The sequence below is a fragment of the Erythrolamprus reginae genome, chromosome 8 (assembly GCF_031021105.1).
Source record: "Erythrolamprus reginae isolate rEryReg1 chromosome 8, rEryReg1.hap1, whole genome shotgun sequence".
Lineage (NCBI taxonomy): Eukaryota > Metazoa > Chordata > Lepidosauria > Squamata > Dipsadidae > Erythrolamprus > Erythrolamprus reginae.
The window spans coordinates 56,339,226-56,356,011 of record NC_091957.1 but is presented as its reverse complement, the minus strand read 5'-3'; the positions used below and the strand labels follow the sequence as shown (position 1 = coordinate 56,356,011).

General features: G+C 42.7%; 1 protein-coding gene across 3 annotated transcripts in view; it reads right to left on the bottom strand.

The window, feature by feature from the left end:
* Positions 1 to 16,786, bottom strand: part of ATP11C (ATPase phospholipid transporting 11C) — an 83,290-nt gene that overhangs the window by 7,641 nt on the left and 58,863 nt on the right. For all 3 annotated transcript variants that reach the window (XM_070759962.1, XM_070759961.1, XM_070759960.1), the window contains exons 21-28: positions 16,678 to 16,780; positions 15,164 to 15,309; positions 11,443 to 11,502; positions 10,517 to 10,644; positions 9,615 to 9,750; positions 8,622 to 8,687; positions 7,146 to 7,249; positions 4,998 to 5,154 (exon numbers count right to left, since the gene is read on the bottom strand). In XM_070759962.1, the coding sequence (XP_070616063.1) occupies positions 4,998 to 5,154; positions 7,146 to 7,249; positions 8,622 to 8,687; positions 9,615 to 9,750; positions 10,517 to 10,644; positions 11,443 to 11,502; positions 15,164 to 15,309; positions 16,678 to 16,780 (900 nt within the window). The remainder of the gene's footprint in view (positions 1 to 4,997; positions 5,155 to 7,145; positions 7,250 to 8,621; positions 8,688 to 9,614; positions 9,751 to 10,516; positions 10,645 to 11,442; positions 11,503 to 15,163; positions 15,310 to 16,677; positions 16,781 to 16,786) is intronic.

Here is a 16,786-nt window from a genome sequence, read left to right as displayed (position 1 = left end):
TCGGAGACGGGCGGCATACAAATCTAATAAACTATAAACTATAAGTCCGGAGGCGGGGCATCCCAGCAGCGGGAGCTCAGGTTCATAAGGTGAAAATAGTTTGGAACAAGAGGCAAAAAAAATCTTAAGCACCGGGTTCGTATCACAAAAAGTTCGTAAGAAGAGGGGTTCGTAAGACAAGGTATCACTGCATTTCTCTGATTTGTGTAGATCCCTTGTCATTTAGGACTGTTTGATGGGGCATTTCTGCAGAACAGGAGATAAGACAACTTATTCGAGTTAACTCAAGAGGTTTACTCTGGAATCTGCAACCTTCTGGCTGAATCATGGCAACCATCTGTAGCCCATCGCTTCTAAAAACACCAGCAATCTTCTCATCACAGCTTTGGGACGATATCTTTGGGGTCCTGCAAACCTACCTTTGCTCCACAGGCAGCTGGGCTACAAAACAAAGCATTGCACCCAGATGGTGTTCAGCAAGACCACAAGACCTCCCTTTGCTTATCAGTAGGACTCTTCGACATAGCTGCTCACAATTTCACACAGCCGAAAGTCCCGAGGAAGGTATCTCCAGGTGTGAAAGGAGAAGGTTCAGGTGGCCCACTGGATGCGAGGAATCCATCCTTGGCAAACTAGGTGAAAAGCTGCCGTCCGTGCCTTGCTGGGCTACCTTTCAACTAGCAAAGCCCCCTCCCCATTTTATTTTTAAAAAAGAAATGCTCCCAGAATGCTAAAGACAATGTTAGCCTTTCATCCTGGAGTGGTCCCATTACTTCCATCGATTTGGCTCATCATTTTTGCTTCTTACCACAAAGGCAATTGGTGGCCTCTATCGACCGATTCCCCATTAGGGATTCAGAAGCGAAACATAGAAGATTGACGGCAGAAAAAGACCTCACGGTCCATCTAGCCTGCCCTTATACCAGAGGTCTCAAACCTGGGCCACTTTAAGACTTGTGGATTTCAACTCCCAGAATTCCTCAGCCAGCAAAGCTCAACACCTCACCTTAGCAAAGCTGGCTGAGGAATTCTGGGGGTTGAAGTCCACAAGTCTTAAAGTGGCCCAGGTTTGACACCCCTGCCTTATACTATTTCCTGTATTTTATCTTAGGATGGATCTATGTTTATCCCAGGCATGTTTCAATTCAGCTCCTGTAGATTGACCAACCACGTCTGCTGGAAGTGTGTTCCAAGCATCTACTACTCTTTTGGTAAAATCATATTTTCCCATGTTGCTTTTGATCGTTCCCCCAACTAACCTCAGATTGGGCCCACCTTCCTATTTCCTGAACCTTATTTAACCCTTTAACATATTTAAATGTTTCCATCATGTCCCTCCCTTTCGCTTCTGTCCTCCAGACTATACAGAACTACAGAATGTTCTAATTTTGGCAAAACCGGGGGGAAAGAGAGAATGCTGGAATTGCCCATCATGGCATCGGACCAGAATATCTCCGAGACCGCCTTCTGCTGCACGAATCCCAGCGACCGGTTAGGTCCCACAGAGTTGGCCTTCTCCGGGTCCCATCGACTAAGCAATGTCGGTTGGCGAGCCCCAGGGAAAGAGCCTTCTCTGTGGCGGCCCCGACCCTCTGGAACCAGCTCCCCCCAGAGATTAGAACTGCCCCTACCCTCCTTGCCTTTCGTAAACTCCTCAAAACCCACCTTTGTCGTCAGGCATGGGGGAATTGAGACATCTCCCCCGGGCCTATATAATTTATGTATGGTATGCTTGTAGGTATGTCTGTTTAAAAATGGTTTTTTTTTAACTATTTAAATTTTAAACTGTAAATTATTAGATTTGTCATGAATTGTTTTATTGTGTTGTGAGCCGCCCCGAGTCTACGGAAAGGGGCAGCATACAAATCTAATAAATAAATAAATAAATAAAATAAAATAAAATTTTGTAAGTTTTCAACTACCCTCCAAAACAGAATCGATGGCAACATGGGAATGAGAGGTGGCAAAGGTGATTTGGAAGGAGTGGGGAAAGAAAAGCAATGGCAATTAAGCAAGGCTTTGAAACTGCAGCAAATATAGGAAGCGTTCTTTCCTTTAAAAAAAAAAATTAGAAAAAGAAAAGAATAATGCGCAGGGGACAGATAAGCGCATTATCGAAAGGTCAGACGGCCCGGAAAGCAAGCAAAAGAGAGACAGGCGGAGAATGGCAGCTTATTAAAAAAGAAGAAAATCACCTTATTCATTCGGAGAAACTGTGATTACTGGAGGTTTGAGAGAGGACGAAGATAGTAGATGTTCGAGAGGAAGGAAGACGCCGGGTTGCCTGGTTCGCGGCGAGACAAAAGCAAAGTGGGAAATTGGAGCGAGAGAGACAGAGAGACAGAGAGAGAGAAATCAGGCAGCTAGAAAAAGCAGGGCACAAAATAATATATTACAAATTACTTTTTAAAAAAAAAAAAAACCTCCGGTGCATTTTTTTTTTTTTTTTAGGGTGGAAAAGTACTGACAATAAAAGTTTGAGAATGGAGGGTTTGAAAGAAGCCCTGAGGTTATGGACGGGTTGCAGGTAGCTTTTGATAGGAAGGCTCTCGGTAACTATGGCATCACAATGGAGATGTCTTTTTAAAAAAAAGGAAAATAATGGGGTTTTTTCCCCCCTGTACCAAGTTCCTTCTCTTGCCATGGTCAAACTTGAGAATTTTAACCGTCTGCAAAACTGGGAGTTTGGAGCAGTCAGTCAAATTAGAACTTTTGCGTTTTTTAAATTATATTAATTGGACCTAGATGTGCTGATATGTTTCCTTTGATATGTTGTGAGCCGCCCTGAGTCCCAGGAGAGGGGCGGCATACAAATCCAATCAATCCATCAATCAATAAAATAAATCTAAATAAATCTAATAAAATAAAATAAATCTAAATAAATCTAATAAAATAAAATAAATCTAAATAAATCTAATAAAATAAAATAAAATAAAATAATAATAAAATAAATAAATAAATAAAATTAAATAAAATAAAATAATAAATAAAATAATAAATAAAGTAAAAAATAAAATAATAAATAAATAAAATAATAAATAAATAAAATAATAAATAAATAAAATAATAAATAAATAAAATAATAAATAAATAAAATAATAAATAAATAAATAAATGGCAAGCCAGACGTTTGAGGGCATCCCATGCTCTAGCAAAAACTACTCTTCCAACACATTCTGTGTGTAACTTTTACTGAAAAAACTGCAGTTTACAAGCCAACATAAAACAACACAAGTCTTGTAATAAATCCACCACCCCTCTTTCCCAAAACAGACCACTCCAACATATCAAATGGACAAAATCCCTCTGGACAGGTCCAACTGCAAAACCTTACAAGACAAAATAATAATAACAATAACGAAGTCTTAAATTTGTGCCACGGTACGGCCTGAAACCACAGTGCCAAAACAAAACACGCATAGTAACAGGACTGATCTGTAAAAAAAGTTGCTCTGGATTTAGTGAAAATGCCAGTTCAGATTTCAGTCTCAAGGGTTTCATTCTTCCCTCTCCTCAATTAACAACACCTTAAATGGCCTCCTCCTTTCTCCCTTCTCAGGTGTGACATCCCCTTCCCCCAATTGGTCATTCTACCTACGTTGCCTCAACCAAGGTCAGGGGCAACCTCCAAAGCTTGGGGAAGGGCATCAATGAACGTCTCCACCATAACTATGCTTAGAATGGAGGCTTTCAGCCAAGGTTCTCTTGGGTTCTTTGTCTCCAAATCTGAAAAAAAACCCAAACCTCCTTGTGTGGATCAAGGCAGCTTGATCCACACAAACCACAAACTCTTCACCGAGACTCAGTGCGCATTGCAAAGATGCTGAGAAAAAAGAATAAACGTTGCACATTGCAAAGCTGAGAAAGAAGCGAGAGGAACTCAGTCAAGCCACACTTGGATAGCAGCTTTACAAATTCATGTTTTGGAAGATGGTGTTCAGACTTCAACTAGTTGAGGACCTCCTAGACCAGAGGTAAAGTTGGCTCTTCTATGAGTGGTGGACTTCAACTCCCAGAATTCCTCAGCCAATCACCCCAGCTCGGGAATTCTGGGAGTTGGTAAGTCCACATGTCATTGAAGACCCAACTTTGCCTACCGCTATCGTAAACTAAATTCTTCTTTTTTAAAACAACAACTGGCGGAGAAATATCGACCCCGTGGTTGGCTCTCGCGGAATTTCCCAAGAAGGCAGAGTCTGAAATGGGAGGTTTGGCAACAATATATCTCTGGGGGAAATAAAACCACTCCCGTTTCAAACCAGCCCTGATCGGGATGGATTCTACCACCATTGATGGCTAACCTATCTTCAGACAAAAAGATGGGGAGATTATCGTTATTTTTTTCCCCAATGGGATAGGTAGTATGTCCTCCACAGACTGCTAAACCAGTGTTTCCAAACCTTGGCAACTTGAAGATATCTGGACTTCAACTCCCATCTCTCTTCTCCATCTCTCTTTCCTACTCTCCTCTCTCTCTTCCTCTCTCCATCCCTCTTTCCTACCTTCTCTCTCCCTCTTTCCTCTCTCTTCCTCTCTCCATCCCTCTTTCCTACCTTCTCTCTCCCTCTCTCCCTCTCTCCTCTCTCTCTTCCTCTCTCCATCCCTCTTTCCTACCTTCTCCCTCCCTCTCTCCCTCTCTCCTCTCTCTCTTCCCCTCTCCATCCCTCTTTCCTACCTTCTCTCTCCCTCCCATTCTCCTCTCCAGCGTTCACTGGCTGGGGAATTCTGGGAGTTGAAGTCCAGATACCTTCAAGCTGCCAAGGTTGGGAAACACCGTGCTAAACTTAGCTATCCTTCTTTTGCTTCTCCGCTATGGGCCAGTTGAACCAGGTGGGAATTGTTTGAACACTGGGGGGAAAGTAAATCATCATGAAAAAAGATCTCTCCCCCCTTCCAAAAAACCGCAACAACTGCAGACAACGCCCGTCCGTGGTTTCGCTTGCTTAGAAGAGCGGGATCCATTCTTCGACTTCGCAGGTTTTCTGCTGCTCTCTTACCTCGCGGCTTTTCTTCTTCTTTATGTGTCTAAATACGAGGCCGATGACCTCGGGGAGGAGGGAGACGAAGATCAGGCAGAAAATCGCCAGCCAGGAAGAGGTGAAGGACAGCAGCTGGGCGAAAACGTGGTGCATCTTTTGTTTATTCAAGAAAGGCCTGGGAAGAGAAAAAGAGGGGGAGAGAAAGAAAGGGGGGAGGGAGGGAGAGGGAGGGAGACAGAATGAGAGAGAGATGGGGAGGGGGAGACATGTATATGGAGAGAGATAGAGGAGGGAGGGAGGGGGAGAAGAGGGAGGGTGGTAGAGAGAGATGGAGGTAGGAGAGAAAATTAGGGAGGGAGGGAGGGAGGGAGGAAACAGAGATGGAGAGAGGAAGAGAGAGAGGGAGAGGGGAAAGGTAGGAAAGAGAGATGGAGAAAGAAAGAGAGAGAAGGAGAGAGGGAGGGAGAGAGAAGTTAGGAAAGAGAGATGGAGAAAGGAAGAGAGAGGGAGAAGGAGAGAGGGAAGGAGAGAGAAAGTAGAAAAGAGAGTTGAAGAGGAAGAGAGAGAGAAGGAGAACGGGAGGAAGGAGAAGGTAGGAAAGAGGGATGGATAGAGGAAGAGAGAGAGAAGAGGGGGAGAGAAGGAGGGAGAGAGAAGTTAGGAAAGAGAGATGGAGAAAGGAAGAGAGAGGGAGAAGGAGAGAGGGAGAGAGGGAAGGAGAGAGAAAGTAGGAAAGAGGGAGAGGGAGAGAGAGAGAGAGAGAAGGAGAACGGGAGGGAGAGAGAAGGTAGGAAAGAGGGATGGAGAGAGGAAGAGAGAGAGATGAGGAGGAGAGAGGAAGCAAGAGAGAATGTGGGAAAGAGAGATGGAGAAAGGAAGAGAGAGGGAGAAGGAGAGAGGGACAGAGGGAAGGATAGAGAAAGTAGGAAAGAGAGATGGAGAGGAAAAGAGAGAGAGAAAAGGGGAATGGGAGGGAGAGAGAAGGTGGGAAAGAGGGATGGAGAGAGGGAGAGAGGGAGGGAGAGAGAAGGTAGGAAACAGAGATGGAGAAAGGAAGAAAGAGAGAGGGAGGGAGGGAGAGAATGAGAGAAAAACACGTATCAATTCTGCACCAGAGCCAAACAGCTTTGCACCAGTTAGGGTGGTTACCACAATTACAAGTCCATCCTGCGAGGAATTGCGATCAAGATTCCAGGCCCATCTGCCTCATCCTGAATTAACTCAACCGCCTTTTGCACAGGTATATGGAGATGATGTTGGAAAAGATGTTCTTGGTAATATTTGGATTGTTATTCTGACTTATTACGTGTGTGACTTTAGACTGTTTACCTGAAGATGTTATTTCTCAAAGTAAGCTTTCATTCAAGTTAGTCTCTCTGTGTGGGGCTGAGTAGTTCTTCACAACTATGCCCATGTTACACCAACACTTCGCAGTCTGCATTGGTTGCCGATCAGTTTCCGGTCACAATTCAAAGTGCTGGTTATGACCTATAAAGCCCTTCATGGCACCGGACCAGATTATCTCCGAGACCGCCTTCTGCTGCACGAATCCCAGCGACCAGTTAGGTCCCACAGAGTGGGTCTTCTCCAGGTCCCGTCAACTAAATAATGCCGCTTGGCGGGATCCAGGGGAAGAGCCTTCTCTGTGGCGGCCCCGGCCCTCCAGAACCAACTCCCCCCAGACATTAGAATTGCCCCCATCCTCCTTGCCTTTCGTAAGCTACTTAAAACCCACCTCTGCCGCCTGGCGTGGGGGAATTGAGATGCTCTTTCCCTCTGGGCCTTTGCAATTTTATGCATGGTATGTCTGTATGTATGTTTGGTTTTTATATTAATGGGCTTTTAATCATTTTTAGTATTGGATTATTATTGTACGCTGTCTTGTTGTTGCTGTTAGCCGCCCTGAGTCTCCGGAGAGGGGCGCCATACAAATCCAATTAATAATAATAATAATAATAATAATAATAATAATAATAATAATAACTAATCTCAATCTAAATGTTTCTGGGTGCGAACAACCTCAGTAAACAAGGATTCCTCTGCTCATACGTTAATAGTTGGCCATCCTTTTCCAACTGACTTTAGCTTAAAGGTTCGGGCTCTGCAGAGGAAATGACCAAGGGACCACCTTGAGTTGGAGAAACCATGACCTCTTGGCATACTTACCAAATGAAGCCTCCCCAGAAGAAGGAGAAAAAGACATAGAAAATCAAGGAGCCCCAGATGACAAAGTGATTCATCCATGTCCAGAACCGAGTGTCTAACGCCAGCTATGAAAAAAGAAAGAAAACAACAAATTCAACATTAGACTAGAACAACAGAGTTGGAAGGGACCTTGGAGGTTGAAGGTTGAGTCAATCTGGTGAGCCTGGTGAGATTCGATCTGCCAAACTGCTGGCAGCTGGTGATCAGCAGAATTAGCCTCAAGTATAGCACTCTAACCCTCAAAACGTGGCTTCAGAGCACTGCACACCAAGACAACTAGACACAAGAACAGTTTTTTTCCGAACGCCATCACTCTACTAAACAAATAATTCCCTCAACACTGTCAGACTTTCTACTAAATCTGCACTTCTATTCCACTAGTTTTTCTCATCATTCCTATCACCCACTTCCTCCCATGTTGACTGTATGACTGTAACTTGTTGCTTATATCCTAAGATTTTTATTAATATTGCTTCTTCATTGCTTATTTGACCCCTATGACAATCATTAAGTGTTGTACCACATGATTCTTGACAAATGTATATTTTATTTTATGTACGCTGAGAGCATATGCACCAAGACAAATTCCTTGTGTGTCCAATCACACTTGGCCAATAAAAATTCTATTCTATTCTATTCTATTCCATTCCATTCTATTCTAATCACTGCCCCACCTTGGCTAATAATAATAATAATAAAAAAGAGGAGATAATAATAAACATCACTAACCTTTAGTCTAGCTATTTGTCTACTCTTATTTTATTGTCTGTATCTATTGTATATTTCTCTAACTATACTGTTCAAATATATAATATTCAAAGCTATACTGGCCTTCTCCGGGTCCCGTCAACTAGACAATGTCGTTTGGTGGGACCCAGGGAAAGAGCCTTCTCTGTGGCGGCCCCGACCCTCTGGAACCAGCTCCCTCCAAAGATCAGAACTGCCCCCACCCTCCTTGCTTTTTGTAAGCTCCTTAAAACCCACCTCTGCCATCAGGCATGTGGGAATTGAGATATTCCTTCCCCCCAGGCCTATACAATTTATGCATGGTATGTTTGTGTGTATGTTTGGTTTTTTAATAAGAGTTTTTTAACTATTTGAAATATTAGATTGGTTATATGCTGTTTTGATTATTATTGTTAGCCGCCCCGAGTCTACGGAGAGGCATACAAATCTAATTAATGTTAATGAAAATGAAAATGATGATAATGATAATGATAATGATAATGATGATGATGATGATGATGATGATGATAATAATAATAATAATAATAATAATAATAATAATAATAATAGGATTTAGCTAGTTGCATAGTTGTAATAATTCTGTTGTATGCTTTAGAATACAATACCTGATACCATAAAAATTAAGATTTATTGACATTGCACCTGGTCAAGTAAATGAATTGGCTTCTGGGGAAAAAAAAGATTGCTAACCTTTAATGTGACCGTGAAGACCAAGACAGTGAACACCATTGTCCCAAACGTCCAGAGTCCGGCCATCTGAAAAACAAATTGACAAAATTTGCAATTAAAAAACACGGTTGGATACTACCTTGAAGACAATGGTGCCTGTTAAAATAAATACAGTGATACCTCGTCTTACAAACTTAAATGGTTCCGGGACGAGGTTCTTAAGGTGAAAAAGTTTGTAAGACGAAACAATGTTTCCCATAGGAATCAATGGAAAGGCGATTAATGCGTGCAAGCCCAAAATTTACCCCTTTTGCCAGCCGAAGCACCCGTTTTTGTGCTACTGGGATTCCCCTGAGGCTCCCCTCCATGGGAAACCCCACCTGCGAACTTCTGTGTTTTTGTGATGCTGCAGGGGAATCCCAGCATCGCAAAAATGGGCGCTTCGCTGGCAACGGAAGTCTGGAGGTGGGGTTTCCCAGCGAAGGGAGCATCAGTGAAATTGCAGCACCGCAAAAGCACCGAAGTCCTCGAAACCCCACCTCCGGACCTCTGTGTTTTTGCAATGCTGCAATTTTGTGCTGCAATTTTGTGCTGCTGGGATTTCTCTGCTGGGGTTCCCCTGCAGCATCACAAAAACACAGAAGTCCAGAGGTGGGGTTTTCCATGGAGGGGAGCCTCAGGGGAATCCCAGCAGTGCAAAAACGGGGGCTTCGCTGGCAACGGAAGTCTGGAGGTGGGGCATCCCAGCGGCGGCGGTGGGTTTGTAAGGTGAAAATAATTTGTAAGAAGAGGGGAAAAAATCTTAAACCCTGGGTTTGTATCTCGAAAAGTTTGTATGACGAGGCATTTGTAAGACAAGGTATCGCTGTACATGTTAAAAATAAAATATAGCCACAAGGACCATTGTCTGGGTGGCTATTCCTTTAGAGACAGAGGTAACATTATGGCCTTTGCTGCCACACCCAAACGCATGCCCCGTTGTTATTGCAAAGAGTTACGTCTTTCCAGCCTCACCTTTCCGTTGTCCTCTATAGAGGCAGATTGGAAAAGGTAGTAAGTGCCAAAAAAAAAGACGCAACCATCAAAAAGGCCCAGGAAGGTCCAGTAGATGAAAGGCTTCAACTGGAGCATAGCGTTGTCAGAAACGTTCCTACCGAGAAAAACACAAAATTGGGTCCTCAGATACAGGTCAGGAGATCCGAAATGCAAGATGGACCTTCAGAAGGATAAATGAAGACAAGCGCAGAAAGACCTTGAGGAAGGAGCTCAGTGGAATAAGATCAGAAACTATCTCCATGCCGGCAAGATTGACAGCAGGAGGAGGAGGAGGAAGAGGAGGAGGAAGAAGACAAAAAGGAGGAGGAGGAGGAGGAAAAGAAGGGGGAGGAGGAGGAGGAAAAGAGGAGAAAAAGGAGGAGGAGGAGGAGGAAGAGGAGGAGGAAGAAGACAAAAAGGAGGAGGAGGAAAAGAAGGGGGAGGAGGAGGAGGAAAAGAGGAGAAAAAGGAGGAGGAGGAGGAGGAAGAGGAGGAGGAAGAAGACAAAAAGGAGGAGGAGGAGGAGGAAAAGAAGGGGGAGGAGGAGGAGGAAAAGAGGAGAAAAAGGAGGAGGAGGAGGAGAGGAAGGAGGAGGAGGAGAAGGAGAAGTCAAATAGTAGTAGTTTAGTCCGTCTTTCTCTTTAGAGAGACAATAGTAAGAAAAGCAGGAAGAGGAGGAGAGAAGAAGAAGAAGAAGGAGAAGGAGGAGAAGAAGAAGAGGAGGAGGAGGAGGAAGAGGAGGAGGAGGAGGAAGAGGAGGAGGAGGAGGAGGAAGAAGAAGAAGAAGAAGAAGAAGAAGAAGAAGAAGAAGAAGAAGAAGAAAAAGAAGAAGAAGAAGAAGAAGAAGAAGAAGAAGATGATCAACATCATCTGATACTCACAGATACAACTTTGGGAAAGTCATCAATACATTAATAGGGACATGTTGTTCCAGGAGACTGTAGGCCACGATTGGCAGAGAGGTGAAGCAGATGTTGAACATAGTCAGGTAAGCTGCATCATAGAGAGGCTGGAGGGAAAAAGAGAAGGACTTTAGTGGACCATCATTTCCAGTGGCTGATTTAAGACTTTGCTCTCAGCCAGATCCAAGATAATCAAATAAATATGAGAATAATAACTATATGACCATCCTGTCCGTCCGTCCGTCCGTCCATCCATCCATCCATCCATCCATCCATCCATATCTATCTATCTATCTATCTATCTATCTATCTATCTATCTATCTATCTATCTATCTATCAGAATATATTTATTGAACAATCGTATGCGTGTGTATACATACCATGTTTCCCCGAAAATAAGACCCTGACTTATAGTTTTTTTGAAACCTGCAATAAGTGCTTGACCTTATTGCCATGCACTCAAAAGCCCCATTGGGTTTTATTTTCAGCGGAGGTCTTACTTTAGGGGGGGAAACAGGGTATGTCACCTGATTTACTGAATAAAGGATGATAAGCCCCATTTATGGTTTCTTGAAATGTCCAGGGGCCAAAAGTGTGAGAAAAATAGAAAAAAATTGTCTGCAACACATAGACTCTTTCCTAAGCGTAGACACACAACGATTCATCCACCTGGTCATCAGCAATGTCACATCTCGTGGTGGCGGCGAGACAATCGCTCTGTGATTATTATTTTGTTTCTCGCACCCGCCCACACCAGCCTCCGGGACCAATCCGGTAGAGAAAGGTCAGTGTGGCCTTTCAGTGGATGTAAGTAACGGTTTTTGTGAGTTTGGTAGTTTCTTTCAACAGTTGTTTAAGCAGCTGGTTTTGAATCAAAGCATCAGTAATGACAGCATGAACCTACCTGCTGGGAAAAGCCGCAGAAGAATTGATATAAAAATTGTGGGAAAATGAAGCAGAGGTTCTAAGAGAAATATTGGGGGCAGGGAAGAGAGAGAGAGAAAAAAAATAAGTTAATAAGAAAACCAGATGATGCAAATGTTGTAGAACTGAGAACTGAGAAGCCTTCAAATATATACTGCTCAAAAAAAATAAAGGGAACACTTAAACATAAGAACATAAGAACATAAGAAGAGCCCTGCTGAATCAGACCAAAGCCCATCGAGTCCAGCATTCTGTGTCACACAGTGGCCCACCAATTGTCCATGGGGATCTTGAGCAGAAAGAGAAGGCAAGACCCTCCCTTTCCCTGGACCCCCAACAAATGGTACCCAAGGGAATCCTGCCTGCCTCAACCAACATAGAGGCGGCACATGGACATCCGTTTCAATAACCATCTATATGCTTGGCATCCATGAATCTGTCTAATCCTGGCTTGAAGCTATCAAGGCTGACAGCTGTCACAATCTCTTCTGGAAGTGAATTCCATCAACCAAGGACCCTCTGTGTGAAGAAATATTTCCCTTGATTTGTCCTCACTTTCTTACCTATGAGCTTTAGGGAGGGCCCCCTCGTCCTAGTATTGTGTGATAGAGAAAAGGATTTTTCTCTATCCACCTTTTCTATCCCATGCATGATTTTATACACTTCGATCAAGTCACCCACTAAATGCCGTCTTTCAAGGCTGAAGAGACCAAGGCCTTGCAACCTGGTTTCATAAGGGAGGGGCTCCATTTCCTCAATCATCCTTGTTGCCCTTTTTTGCACCTTTTCCAGTTCCATTCTATCCTTCTTGAGGTACGGTGACCAGAACTGTACACAGGACTCCAAGTGTGGTCTCACCATCGATTTGTACAGAGGCAATGCAACACAATACAAGTAAATCAAACTCCTGTGAAATCAAACTCTCCACTTAGGAAGCAACACTGATTGACAGTCAATTTCACCTGTTGTTGTGCACATTCAACTTTGTACAGAACAAAGTATTCAATGAGAATATTTCATTCATTCAGATCTAGGATGGGTTCTTTGAGGGTTCCCTTTATTTTTTTTTTCAAGCAGTGTATATTCTATCCCAACCTTCTGCTTTCTACTTTCGGCTCTGAATTCAATTCAATTTCAATTCAATTTATTAGATTTGTATGCCTCCCCCCTCCGAAGACTCGGGGCGGCTCACAACAATAATAAAAACAATATTCTAGGGACAACAAATCTAATATTAAAAAGCGCATAAAACCCTATCATATTTAAAAAAGCAAACAACATATACATACCCAAACATAAATATAAAAAAAAAGCCTGGGGGAAAGGTGTCTCAACTCCCCCATGCCTTGCGGTATAGATGGGTCTTGAGTAATTTACGAAAGACAAGGAGTGTGGGGGCCGTTCTAATCTCTGGGGGGAGTTGATTCCAGAGGGCTGGGGCTACCACCAAGAAGGCACTTCCCCTGGGGCCCGCCAAATGGCATTGTTTGGTCGATGGGACCCGGAGAAGGCCAACTCTGTGGGACCTTATCGGTCGCTGGGTTTGTGCGGTAGCAGGCGGTTCCGGAGGTACTCTGGTCCAATGCCATGCAGGGCTTTAAAGGTCATAAGCAACACTTTGAATTGTGACCGGAAACTGATCGGCAGCCAATGCAGGCCACAGAGTGTTGCAGAAACATGGGGGAATCTAGGAAGCCCCACGATGGCTCTCACGGCTGCGTTCTGCACGATCTGAAGTTTCCGAACACTTTTCAGAGGTAGCCCCATGTATTCCCATCAAATTGGCGTGGAGGTGGATGTTACTTAAGTTTTTTACGTTTTTTCATTCTTTTACAAAACCTTTACACATATATTCTATATTTATCTTATTGCTTTGGTGGTTCAAAGTTGCTTTTTTTTAAAACATCCTCCCTTCCTATCTCGTACAGCCCTCCCTTCTCTTTCTTCTTACGTTCCCTTCCTCTGTCTCTTTCTTAACCTACTTCTCCTCCCTCTCTCCTTCTCCTCCTCCCTACTCCTCCTTCTGCCCTCTCTACTAACTCTCTTCTCCCCTCTTTCCTCCTCTTTCTTTCTTCTAATTCCTCTCTTCCCTTCCTCCTTCCTTTGCTGTGCTCCCTCCTTTTTTCTGGGATGGTATTCCAGCAACCTTTGAATTCTTTTACACAGTCTTACATTTATTCCATATTTTGTTCCATACATATAATTCCTTTAATCTGTTTCTTTTATCTTCATGCATGTGTCTATTAATAGACATTTCAAATTTAACACTTTCTTCCCTCCCCCCTTCCCTATCCCCTCATCTCTTTCAAGTGTTACATCTGGGGGTTACAGTGAAATGCAAAATAAGATGATGAATAGGTGAAAATGTCTGTATGGGAATTTTTGAAAAAAGCTTTTTTTTAAAAAAAAAGTTGTTTACCATTTTTCAATTCTCTTGCCTTGTTATTCTATTAGCAGATCATCTTTTGTATTAGACTTTTCTAATATATCTTTATGTACTTTTTGCAGAGTAGAGTAGAATAGAAGAGAATATTAAATTAGAGTAGAGTAGAATAGAGTAGAGTAGAGTAGGGTAGAATAGAATATTATATAGCAGAACAGAATATTAAATTAGAGTACAGTAGAATAGAACAGAATAGAGTATCAAATTAGAGTAGAGTATAATAGAATAGAATAGAATATTTTTCCAATTTTTAAAATCAGTTTTAATTTGGCCCATTAAATTTGTATAATTATCCTCTTTTAATGTTGCCGTTTTTGCTGTAATCCAAATTCCCAAATATTTAACTTTTTGGGCTATTTTCATATCAGTAATTTGTTCTAAGTGTTTTATCTTATTTTGGTACAATTTTTAGTTATAATTTTTGTTTTATGTTTATTAATTTTTATACATGTCTTTGTATGTATAAAAATATAAAAAAAATTAAAAAGAATAGAACAGAACAGAATATCAAATTAGAGTAGAGTAGAATAGAATAGAATATTTTTCCAATTTTTAAAATCAGTTTTAATTTGGCCCATTACATTTGTATAATTATCCTCTTTTAATGTTGCCGTTTTTGCTGTAATCCAAATCCTGAAATATTTAACTTTTTTGGCTATTTTCATATTAGTAATTTGTTCTAAGTGTTTTATCTGGTTTTTGGTACAATTTTTAGTTATAATTTTTGTTTTATGTTTATTAATTTTTATACATGTCTTTGTATGTATAAAAAAATAAAAAAATAAAAAAGAATAGAATAGAATATTAAATTACAGTAGAAAAGGTCATTTAGGAGGTAAAGGAGAAAGGAGGAGAATGAAGAATGCAGAATGCAGAATAAATAGGGAGGGGAGGAGAAGGAATAAATAGAGAGCAGAACAGACTAGAAATAGTCCTCGAATTATGATTGCAAGGGATTTTGCTAAGCAACCAGTTGTACATCAAGGACTCTGTGGAAGGGGGTAGCTGAACATCAATATGATGTACAAAGAAGGTGGATCTTGAATCCAACCCTTCTCTCCACCATGAGTTCCATTTTACCTCCTACCCCGTGGATATTGCTGGCTCTCCCCCCTTCTCCCTCCCAAGAGTCTTTTGCTTCCCTGCTAACCTTCTGCTGACCACCCCGCAAGGACCGGCATTGGCATAGCCCCCTCCCCTGCCTCCCTTCCCTGTGACCTTCCACCCTCCCCCAAAACCAACTGGCCCTTCCCTTTACCTTGTAGAAGAAATACTGGACAAGGTGGGATATCCGGACATAATACAAGTGGCCGTGAGCCAAGAGCAACTTTTTCAAGTGTTTAAACTTGGGGACGGCATAGTCGCTGTTCCGGGCAGCTTGGCGTCCTTCTTTTCCCTTGATACCTGGCCGAAGAGAAGAACGGAGAGGGTCAACGTTGCACATCAGAGGCCTCAATATCCTGATCAACACTGATGGATGGCTACTGGAACCTTAAGGTCAATGATGGGATCCTACAGGTACGCAGAACTGGTAGAAAAATTTTGATATTTTTCCCCCCTTTTTTCCCTTCTGGGCTGTGGGTCTGTTTTTCCTATCGCAGTAAATGAGGTTGAATGTGTATAATTTTAGAAGAGCTGTGTGTACATACACATATACTTTATATAGTAGATGATGTATATCTTTGTGTGCCTGTGTGTAATAGGTATGGACCCACATGGAATATATACAGTAATACCTCATCTTACGAACCCCTCTTATTCCCTTCATTTTTGCTGGCACTGCTTTGAATCCCAACAAGGGGTGGGTCAGGGGAATCCCAGCACTTTGGCTGGCAATGGAAGTCCGGAGGCGGGGATTCCCAGCAGCGCAAGGCAAAAGGGGTGACATTTGGGATGGGGTTGCACGCATTATTTGCTTTTACATTGATTCCTATGGGGAAAATTGCTTTGTCTTACGAACTTTTCTACTTACGAACCTGGTCACGGAACGAATTAAGTTCGTAATACGAGGTATCACTGTACATAGAATTAAAGAGTATATTTTGGATGTCCAGTAATAGTAAATAGAGAGGGACATTGTCTCTCTTTGAGGCGAGGAGAGGCCAGGCACCCAAACCCAAACCCTTGACGTGAGTGACCTCAAGTTGGCTGTCTTTAAGCCAGTCATATGACCTTTAAGCCACTCCAGTCACATGATTGCCAAGCCACTCCCACCTGGTCATGTGACAAGCAAGCCACACCCACAAAATAAGCCACGCCCCACAGTGTGGTAGTAAAAAAAATTGTAGCCCTTCACTGGGTAAGGTGCTGCGCTCCGGTAGTGATTTTCGGGATACGCACAAAGCTGCACAACCCCAACATACGCACACCCATGCATGCGTGAGATTTGACTACCTTGTGTGAAGATAATAATAATAATTAATAATAATAATAATAACAACAACAACAATAACAATAGCTGTTTGCCACCATTGGCGAAACCTCACATGCCCACCAGTCGCATAGAGCTTCACACTTCAATTCCCAGAATTCCTAAGCTAGCATGATTGGCTCAGGATTTCTGGGAATTGAAGTCCACAAGTCATAGAAGAGCCAACTTTGCCTACTCTTGATCTAGTCCACTGTTTTTCAACCTAGGTGACTTTTAAGACTTGTGGACTTCAACTCCCAGAATTCCCCCAGCCAGAATGTTGTCATGTTCGGAGACTCCTGCCTTTGACCAACACAACCCAAGAAGGAGAAGACCCCACTGTGGGTAAAAGCATCCCTTACCGATGCCCACGTGAGCTTCCAAAATCATGCTGACGTCATTGGCTCCGTCTCCGACGGACAGCGTAATGGGATTGCCTTTGGAATTCTTCACCATGCGGACGATCTACAG